Source organism: Tetrahymena thermophila (genome assembly GCF_000189635.1).
Source record: "Tetrahymena thermophila SB210 genomic scaffold scf_8254646, whole genome shotgun sequence".
Classification (NCBI taxonomy): domain Eukaryota; phylum Ciliophora; class Oligohymenophorea; order Hymenostomatida; family Tetrahymenidae; genus Tetrahymena; species Tetrahymena thermophila.
Window position 1 is genome coordinate 104,753 of NW_002476414.1, and position 10,681 is coordinate 115,433.

Sequence of the window (10,681 nt, forward strand, 5' to 3'; positions counted from 1 at the left end):
CCTATTAATAATTAATAAGCTTATTTTTTATTAACATTATACAAGTTAAATAGCAATATCTACTTTTAAAGTTCTTAGCTAAATTTTTAGAAGTAAGTATGTAAGTGATCTTTCTAAAACTTATCTATTTATATTTACCATTTTAATTGTTTTAAGTTAATTAAATAGAAATTTGGATATTGAGTAAGATATATTTTCTTTTTTTAAATAAAGTTAGACATTTTTAATAAAACTTTTTTCTATATGAGATAGATCAAATCTCTTGTATTACAAACCAAGCTAAAAGAAAATCTATTAAATTAAATAGTGGTGGTTTAAAAGTTGAAAGGAAATGAATATAAAATTTGTATAATTAAATTAAAAAGTTAAATTTAAATAAAAGTAAAAGTTTAATATCGAAATGAAATTGATTGGATTATTGCTTATTATTGTTGCTATTACAACTGTTAATGCAAATCAAGATGATGTACCATAATGTGTATACGATCTATTATACAAAGCAAAAACTAATTAAATTTGCAAATAAAGTGATACAGATTGTCTTAGAGATCTTAAATCTTTAGATAATTGTTCTCTTAATTGCAAAGGTTAAAACTAAAATAAATAGCCTCAAACTTTTAATTGCGTTAAAAATAATTGCAAGCCAACTAACCCTTATGTTCAAGTATTTTTTGATGAATTGATTAAATGTGAATCTACAATTTATAGCTCAATTGTTTTATTTAGCACACTATTTGCATTCATTTTCTTGTTAATCTGATTAAATTTAATATTTATATTTCTTATATAATATATTTTTGTAATAATTAATTTAGTATTTCTTAAAAAACAAATATTAAATAAAATTTTGAATAAAAATTATATAATTAATATAGAAGTATAGAGAAAGAATTTAAAATATTACATCATATAAAAGCATTACGAATAACATATATTTTTTAGTATTTATTCAGATGTCTTTGGTAATTTGTCAAATAATTTTATGAGATTTTATTATGAAAGCTTGATTTTATTTTGTCATTAATCTTCAGTCAATTTTTATAAGTTTTTAAATATTTTTATAATTAAATATGATTGATTAATTACAAAATTTTTAAATTATTTTGGGCATAAACATTTTTTCAATTTTAGCTCTTATCATCAGTATTTTTTATCTAATTATAAATACCATAAATTTTCATTTATTTTGACTTTATTTCCAAAAAATTGAAAGGTATAAAAATTTAAGTATCCGGCCCCGGAACCAATCTAAAAAGTTTTATGCATGCCCAGTGGGGTAGTTGTCTCATTATATATTATATATTTTTATTCAATTAGATTTAATTACTTTTTTGAATTTTCTTATTTCTACTTAGCTTAGCTAAGCTAAACAATTAATTAATTAAAAACGAATGTATGTAATTAAATGCCATTCACTAATATAGTCGTTTACAAACGACGAAATTTTTGAATGGCATTTTGCTATATCTATTAATATGATACAATTATTACATCTAAAGTATTAATTTTTTACATAAAAGTTATTTTGATTAGTTGAATTAATTTATTAATATTTATTTTTAAATAAATATATTAATACATTCTAATATTTTAAAATTTATTTCAGTTATCAATTTTATTTTTTAACTTGTATACCAGACCATTATCTATAAAAATTATTAATAATGTATTAATTAACAATAATGAAAATAAAATAAAAAAGTAACTAATAAATGAGTTAATGAATCATTTTTATAAACAGATTTAAAAAGTGTTTATTTTTTAATTTATATGAAATTAAATGGGAAGGTTTTAAAATTCATAAACAAATAAATTTAGATGCATAAAAATTAAATAAAACCCTAAAAAAAATTTATGAGTTAGTTGTCTATTAATGAATTAATTAATTTTCCAAATCCATTTGTTATTAAGTTTAAATTTCACAAATTTATTAATTAAAAAAAACTTACTAAATTGATAGTTAGTTAAATTACCAAAGGTTGAGATTCAAAGATGTTATATTTTGGAACTTTTCCAAGCTCATTCAAATGATTTTAGCTCCATCTGAACCAGGGTCATTGTTCCTATGAAAATAATAAATAATGAATTTGTTGAAAATAAAATAGAAAATAGAAAAGTAATTAATATATTTGTTAATGGATAATTTTGATAAACATATTAAAAAGTGCTTATCTATTTATATGCAATTAAATGGGAAGGTGTTTCAATTCATAAACAAATAAATTTAGATGCAAAAATATTAAACAAAAACCAAAAAACAATTTATGAGTTAGTTTTCAATCAATAAATCAATTAGTTAGTTTTAGAAACTCATTTATTTAAGTTTAAATTTCACTAATATATTAATTAAAACAAACTAAATAAATTGATAGTAAGTTAAATTATGAAAGACTAAGATCCAAAGATGTTATATTTTGGCACTTTTCTAAGCTCAATCTAATATTTTTAGCTCCATCTGCACCAAGGCAATTCTTCCTATGAAAATAATAAATGATGAATGTGTTGAAAATAAAGTATAAAATAGAAAAGTATGCTGAAATCGTCTTCATTTTTTACAAGCACAGCTATTAAATGCTTAAGGAATTTTAAATACAAATTATTTTTTATAAATAATTAATTACTCACAAAAATATGAATGATATAAATATAAAATCAATAATAAAATCTATCTATCTATTTATATATTAGGCTATAAAAACATTTTCAAAATATAATATAATAAAAAAACATATAATTTTCAATTATTAAAATATTAAATATTTATTCATCATTTTTTCGCCATTTGTTTATCACCTGAATTCTTTTTTAAATACAACCAATCTTTTTGATTTATGGCACTTGCTTATTACTTTGAATTTTTATGATTAATTCAATGAGCTAGAAATTTTATAATAAATATGTGTAAATTTTAAATAAATATCAAAATAGAATAAACTTTTAAATTAAAAATTATTTCTTAAATTAATAAATAAAATATCATTAGTATTAGTGGAATAAAAAATATAAAACAATAAATCAAACAAAAGCTATCAAAAAAATTCTAAGAGCTATTTTGTTTTATATTCATATTTATTGTTTAAAATATCACAATCCAAAATAAATAAACTGTTTTTACGAAAGGGTAAGTTTCAAATTTGAGAGATTAATGCAGTTTGCTAAACCAGAACCTAAGCCTGATGCACCCATTACACCAATTGAATTGTATCTTTTTAAGTATTGAAGAAAAAATATATCATTAAATAGTTAATTAGAAGGAAATAATGAAAAAAAATATGAAATAATAAGATTAATTAATAATAATAAAAGTAAAAGTTGAAAATAAAATTATGAGTTAAATTAACAAAGAAAAAACAAAAAAAAACAAAAAAGAGCTTTATTGCTTTTAATTAGTTTTTATAATTTAAAATATCAAAATCCAAAACAAATAAACTGTTTTTACGTAAGGTCAAGTGTCAAATTTGAGAGATTAATGCAATTTGCCAAACCAGAAACTAAGCCTGATGCACCCTCATCACCAATTTTATTCCAACTTTTTAAATATTGAAGAAAAAATGTAAAATTAAATATTTAATTAGAAGGAAAAAATGAAGAAAAAATATGAAATAATAGTATTAATTAATAATAAAAGAAAAAGTTGAAAATAAAATAATGAGTTAAATTAACAAAGAAAGAATTAAAAAAAGTAAGCACAATAAAAAGAAAACAAAAATAGCTCTATTTTTTTTAATTAGTTTTTATAATTAAAAATATCACAATCAAAAACAAATAAACTGTTTTTACTAAAGATGAAGTGTCAATTTTGAGAGATTAATGCAATTTGCTAAAGCAGAACCTAAGCCTGACGAACCAATTGCACCAATTTAATTATATCTTTTTAAATATTGAAGAAAAAATATATCATTAAATAGTTAATTACAAGGAAAAAATGAAGAAAAAATATGAAATAATATGATTAATTAATAATAATAAAAGTAAAAATTGAAAATAAAATGATGAGTTAAATTAACAAAGAAAAAACAAACAAAAAAGAAAGCACAATAAAAAGAAAAAAGAGCTTTATTGCTTTTAATTAGTTTTTATAATTAAAAATATCACAATCCAAAATAAATAAACTGTTTTTACCCTAGCAAAAGTGTCAAATTTGAGAGATTAATGCAATTTGCTAAAGTACAACCTAAGACTGATGGAGCTTCATCACCAATTTAATTGCGACTTTTTAAATATTGAAGATAGAATAAATAATTAAATAGTTAATTAGAAAGAAAAAATGAAGAAATAATATGAAATAATAGAATTGATTATTTAATAATAAAAGCAAAAGTTGAAAATAAAATAATGAGTTAAATTAACAAAGAAAGAATAAAAAAAAAAGAAAATAGAGCTCTATTGTTTTTAATTAGTTTTTATAATTAAAAATATCACAATCTAAAACAAATATACTGTTTTTACTTAAGATTAAGTATCAAATTTGAGAGATTAATGCAATTTGCTAAACCAAAACATAAGCCTGATACACCTTGATCATCAATTTTATTGCTACTTTTTAAACATTGAATAAAAAATATATCATTAAATAGCTAAAAAAAACAAGCACAAGAAAAAGATAAAGACAAAGAAAATTGAGCTTTATTTTTTTTAATTAGTTTTTATAATTAAAAATATCACAATCAAAAACAAATAAACTGTTTTTACGAAAGGTTAAGTGTCAAATTTGAGAGATTAATGCAGTTTACTAAACCAGAACCTAAGCCTGATGCACCCTTTGCACCAATTTAATTTTATCTTTTTAAATATTGAAGAAAAAATATATAATTAAATAGTTAATTAGAAGGAAAAAATAAAGAAAAAATATGAAATAATAAGATTAATTAATAATAAAAGAAAAAGTAGAAAATAAAATGATGAGTTAAATTAACAAAGAAAGAACAAAAAAAGTAAGAACAATAAAAGGAAAAAGAAAAAAGAGCTTTATTGTTTTTAATTAGTTTTTATAATTAAAAATATCACAATCCAAAACAAATAAACTGTTTTTACGAAATTTTAAGTGTCAAATTTGAGAGATTAATGCAGTTTGCTAAACCAGAACCTAAGCCTGATATACCTTCATCACCAATTGAATTTTATCTTTTTAAATATTGAAGAAAAAATATATAATTAAATAGTTAATTAGAAGGAAAAAATGAAGAAAAAATATGAAATAATAAGATTAATTAATAATAAAAGAAAAATTTTAAAATAAAATGATGAGTTAAATTAACAAAGAAAGTACAAAAAAAAATCAAGAACAATAAAAAAAAAGAAAAAAAATCTTTATTGTTTTCAATTAGTTTTCATAATTAAAAATATCACAATCCAAAACAAATAAACTGTTTTTACGAAATGTCAAGGTTCAAATTTGAGAGATTAATGCAGTTTGCTAAACCAGAACCTAAGCCTGATACACCTTCATTACCAATTGAATTTTATCTTTTTTAATATTGAAGAAAAAATATTTAATTAAATAGTTAATTAGAAGGAAGAAATGAAGAAAAAATATGAAATAATAAAATTAATTAATTAATAATAAAAGCTAAAGTTGAAAATAAAATTATGAGTTAAATTAACAAATAAAGAAAAAAAAAGCAAGCACAATAAAAAGAAAAAAGAGCTTTATTGTTTTTATTAGTTTTTTTTTATAAATAAAAATATCATAATCCAAAGCAAATAAACTGTTTTTACTCAAGGTCAAGTGTCAAATTTGAGAGATTAATGCAATTTACTAAAGCAGAACCTAAGCCTGATGTACCTTCATCACCAATTTAATTGTATCTTTTTAAATATTGAAGAAAAAATATAATATTAAATTGAGTAAGTTGCCATACAAATTTACAAAAAGCAAGTTTTATTATCCAGTTTTTACATTATAAAAAATAAAAATTTAAAATATTTTTTCAGAATTTTTACATTTAAAAACTCAAAAATAAAGCTGCTTTAAGCTAATTTAGCTTTATTATGTTATTAAAATATATTATATTTCGCCTTTTATAAATTAAATAGGCATTTCACTCTAGTTAATTAGAAGGAAAAAATGAAGAAAAAATATGAAATAATAAGATTAGATAAAAATTTATAAAATTAACAAAGAATGAAAAAAAAAAAAATCATAATAAAAGAAAAAGGAAAATAAATCAAATAAATTAAAAGAGCTTTAATGTTTTAAATTAACTTTTATAATTAAAAATATTACAATCCAAAACTAATAAACTGCTTTTATTGAGTGTAGGTTTTAATAGAAAAAAATGAAGAAAAAATATCAAATAATAAAAAATAATTAAAAATTGAAATTAAAATTAAGCTAAAATAGCTAAAAAATTTTTGTTTAAAAAAAAATCAATGAACAATGATGATAATTTATTTCTATAACAAAAATTTTTTATTTAAATAAATTGAAAGTTAAATAAATATAAAATATAAATCTTAATCAAAATAATATTTAGAAATTAAATATACCTAAGATAAATATGGAGAACCTAATGAGATTCAAGTGAAGAGCTTAAAAACTTTTTTTAATAATATATTTAAATTTAAAGGATATTAATAAAAAAATTAATAATTACTTATTTTAATTTGTAATATTCTTTAAATTATTTTATCATTTTTTTCTTCTCAATAATATTGAATAGCAATTTATGAAATTTAATTAATTAATTATAAATGGATAAAAAGAATAAATAAAATATAATAATTAATTATCAAATATCAATTTATTAATTTTGTTTTATGAAGAGATATCACAGAAATAGTAATTTAAAATTCATGATTTAATCTTAATATTTGTATTTAAAACATATAATTAAAAATATATATAGTAGGAATTAGAGAAGGCCAGTTAGTATTATTTGAAAAAACTCTAGTAGTTAATTAATGTTCTTAAAAAAAAATAAAAAGTAAAATAGAAAAAGAAATTACCTATTGGCCCTAAAATGCTCCATTTTATTGTATATTCTCTTCTTTACTATATTTATTAATAAAAATAAAATTTGATTAAGTAATTTTGTATTAAGCAATCAGTTAAATATAATTTAAATTTAGATTTTAGTTAATTAAATTATGAAATGAATGAAATTCATTTTATTTAACAAATAACATATAGTTTGTTTTATTATATATTTAATTAACATTTTATAAAATATTAAAAGGGTTAAAGTTTTATAAATAAGATTTAGATTTTTGAAATTTTCTTTCGCTCAATCATCATCTTATTCATCTACTTTTTTATCAGGCTCATCTTAAATAAGAAACCAAGCATCTTTTTTTACATCTTTTATTATTTCATCACTAGCTCTTATAATTTTTTTATCTAGGATATCTGGATCATATTTAAATTTATTATCATTCTGTTCATCTATATCTATTACTTCAAAATTAATACCTAGATCCATTAAAGATTTTTATCTTCTGTAATAGAACTAAGCCTACTCTGTGTTTTTAGAGACAATAGTATAAAAGAAAGCATTATATTCTCCTTTTTATCCTTCTTTTCTTCTCATAATTCTACCAAGTCTTTAAACTTCTTATCTTCTTGAACCAAATTAAAATCCTATTTATATACACACATTTGCAATAGGTAGATCAAGTGCGGTATCACCAACGCGACTCAAAAATAATGTATTAATTTCTCCCTCTCTAAATAAATCCAACCAACCTAGCTTTTCTAGCAAATCTACCTCACCATAAATTGCAGGATAACCCATTTTTTAGGAGTAGTATTTGAGTACAGGAATCTAATCACAAAAGACTAAAATCTTATCATTTCTAGATTCGTGGAACTTAATTAAGTAATACAAAAGTTTAAATTTTTGTGGATTTCCAGACTACAAAGAAGGCTTGTTTTTAAATTTTCTGTCTTTCATAAAATCCTATTGTAATATAATAAATAAATGTTAAGCAATTAGTTTTATTTATTAGAGAAAATAGAATTTGATTATTTTTTTATAATTTTTTAATAATAAAAATTGAAGAGCAATAAATGTTTTTTTAAAATTAAGTTTACTTCGCAACATTCATGCATTTTACAACGAAATACAACACAATATGGCTTAGCTAAATAGCTGTCCTAAATTAGCTCTGATATATTCGCTTCATAAAGTTTTGGACCAATAACGTGGAAAAGATCATCTATTTTATTATCTTCTCTGTACGGTACGGAGTTGCAGTTAATCCTATCTTCAATTTAAAATTGAATTCCTCGAATATTTTTTTATATGTAGAAGCAGCTGAGTATTGGGTTTCATCAACTATGCACAAATCCCATTCCTATTACATTAAATCAAGTTTAAATAATTGAAAACATTTTTGTGAATAAATTAATTAATTACCATTTCTTTTTAAATGTAATGATTCATATTGGTTTCTAATTCTGATGACTTATCCATATATTATCTCTTTTCTTTTTGAAGTTTATTTGATTTGATAATACTAGAGAGTTGCTTAAATGTAGTAATCAGTATAAAAGGTTTTGTTTGCTCTACTTGCAAATTCTTAGTTTTACCAGTATAAATTTTAATTGTATCATCTTCAACTGTTGTCCATTTTGTAAATTCATTCTTCCATTGATTAGTAGCTGTATATATATCGCATATAACAATAGTATTTCCCTTTATTCTTTCAGTTAATATGATGCCCAACAATGTCTTTCCAGCGCCTATTCAAATTAGAATAATTTAATATTAAAAAAACAATTTTATTTTTTAAAAGTGTCTAAAAACCAATTATTTTTAATAGTAATTAGATGCTTATATTTTAATGGAAAAATAAAAGTAATAGATAGAGTGATTATTTAATTACCGCATGGAAGAACAATAGTAGCACTTCTAGGTTTTTCACAAACGAATATATTTTTAAGTGCTTTTTGTTGGTATATTCTTGGCTGAGTGGTTTACTTAAGCTTAATATCTAACATTTTATATGGTATTTAGGCATTACTACTTAGATCATTTTGACTTTCTTTATCATCATGATATTCGTTAATTAATGAAATTCCTTCTTTTATAATTTTCTCAGTGATTTGGAACAAATTGTGTTTTTATTTGATTCTGTAGAATTTGAAATTCCAAACTCTTGACTCCTCTTATGTTTAAAGCAATTACTAAGGAGGATTTTATTCCATTTCTATTATATTCTATAAGGTTCCTCCTATTTTTACAATAATTAATTAATTAATAATTTGGATTAAAATCAGTAATGGAAATAAAAACAAGATGGAATTAAATTGCTTACATCAATACGGATGATTTTTTCAAGAAAATCTTAATGAATTTTGAGATAATAATTCTTTTTAATAATATAAAGATAAGCAGACCCGGCTTTTTTAGTTTTGTTTTCTATAAATTCAATAAAACTTTTAGGAATCACCTCATTTTTAGAGTACTACATCAAGCTTTCGATGATCTTTTCTGCATTTAAATTCAAACTCATTGCAGTATACATAGAAAACAGAGTTATTTTATACACATGGATGAAATTTGGTTTGTTTACAGGCTCAGCTATTTTAATAAGAAATTCATAAACTTCTTTATACTTTTCATGAAATGCTTCTACAAAAATGTATAATTTTTCAGGAAAGAATCCCCTATTTTCTTGAATTTCAAATGAACTACTATAATCCGTATCCGCAGGCTTTAAGTAGAGGCAATACTATTAATAATTTTTCTTTAGCCTAGCTTCTGGGGTGTTAGAATAATCTACAATATACTAAACAGGTACATACATATTTTCAGAATAAAAATTTTTAGTTTAAGTTAATATCTTTATTTACTAAATTACTACTAAATTAGCAGCTTAATATTAATTATTTTGATGATTATTAAATTAATAATAATAATAATATTTACAATTAATTTTATAAATACTAATACTACATACATACTTGCTCATACATTATAAAAAAATTTTATTTAATTTTCCAAAAATAATCTATACTTTATCAATCAGCTATTTTATTAAAAACTAAAACACTTTTATTATTAAAAACTAAAACCCTTTTATTTTTTTTCATTATTTGGTCTAGTTTAAACTCCTTTTTTAACAATATATAATAATCATCATTTATTTGATTAAAATTTCCATTTATTTTAAAAGAATATTTACATGTATTAATAATAATAAAAGTATTGTTAATATTAATAATAATAGTATTTTGGTTATTAATTATTTTCATTTACAATACGCTTTTAAAATAGAAAGCTGATATAAAAAGATAAAATTATAGAAAGAAATTCAATTTATTTATTTATAATTTAAATTAAAATTTTTACTTTAAATAGATTAATTTCGATATTCGTTAGCCATTTTTTATTATAGATAAAAATTTGTGTTCATTTATAAAGAATGAAACAAACATGAAAGAATATTTATCATAATTTTAGATTTATGAAGAATAATCAAATTTAGGATATTTAATTAAAAAACATAAAAATTCAATGAATAATAAATTCAATAATCATCTATTTTATTAAAACTTAAATGTTTTTATCAATTTAAGCAACTTTTGAAAGATAAAAAAATGTTTATTGAAATAGAATATCTCACAAATAAAATTAATTTTTTTGGGGGGGGGGGGGGGGTATTATATGGGACCTCATTCATTTTAAATGAGTGAAAAATTATAGGTCCCCATATAGGATTTTTGATACCTACTAAG

General features: G+C 20.4%; 5 protein-coding genes across 5 annotated transcripts in view; 1 reads left to right on the forward strand and 4 right to left on the reverse strand. All coding sequences in view use genetic code 6, as the record gives it.

Annotated features, from left to right (window-relative positions):
• Positions 1-400: 400 nt before the first annotated feature.
• Positions 401-760, forward strand: TTHERM_00818410 (transmembrane protein, putative; the record flags this gene model as incomplete). The annotated part of the gene is made up of 1 exon (XM_001016148.1): positions 401-760. One exon carries the CDS (start codon positions 401-403, stop codon positions 758-760), a length of 360 nt encoding a protein of 119 aa, XP_001016148.1.
• Positions 761-1,140: 380 nt separating this feature from the next.
• Positions 1,141-1,581, reverse strand: TTHERM_000818428 (hypothetical protein; the record flags this gene model as incomplete). Its single annotated transcript, XM_012797658.1, has 1 exon — positions 1,141-1,581. The coding sequence occupies one exon, from the start codon at positions 1,579-1,581 to the stop codon at positions 1,141-1,143; it is 441 nt and encodes a 146-aa protein (XP_012653112.1).
• A 1,208-nt stretch (positions 1,582-2,789) lies between these two features.
• TTHERM_000818429 (hypothetical protein) lies at positions 2,790-5,901 on the reverse strand (the record flags this gene model as incomplete). Its single annotated transcript, XM_012797659.1, has 11 exons — positions 2,790-2,877; positions 3,116-3,205; positions 3,440-3,529; positions 3,781-3,870; positions 4,123-4,212; positions 4,450-4,539; positions 4,693-4,782; positions 5,035-5,124; positions 5,377-5,466; positions 5,719-5,808; positions 5,870-5,901. The coding sequence occupies 11 exons, from the start codon at positions 5,899-5,901 to the stop codon at positions 2,790-2,792; spliced, it is 930 nt and encodes a 309-aa protein (XP_012653113.1).
• A 1,325-nt stretch (positions 5,902-7,226) lies between these two features.
• TTHERM_00818430 (DNA repair helicase rad25) lies at positions 7,227-9,750 on the reverse strand (the record flags this gene model as incomplete). The annotated part of the gene is made up of 5 exons (XM_001016150.2): positions 7,227-7,898; positions 8,041-8,295; positions 8,358-8,683; positions 8,827-9,174; positions 9,267-9,750. 5 exons carry the CDS (start codon positions 9,748-9,750, stop codon positions 7,227-7,229), a joined length of 2,085 nt encoding a protein of 694 aa, XP_001016150.2.
• A 762-nt stretch (positions 9,751-10,512) lies between these two features.
• The window catches only part of TTHERM_00818440 (hypothetical protein), a gene marked incomplete at both ends in the record, with an annotated part of 315 nt that continues 146 nt past the window's right edge, over positions 10,513-10,681 (reverse strand). The window contains one exon of the mRNA XM_001016151.3: positions 10,513-10,681. This exon is cut by the window's right edge and continues 146 nt beyond it. Coding sequence (XP_001016151.3) covers positions 10,513-10,681 — 169 coding nt within the window.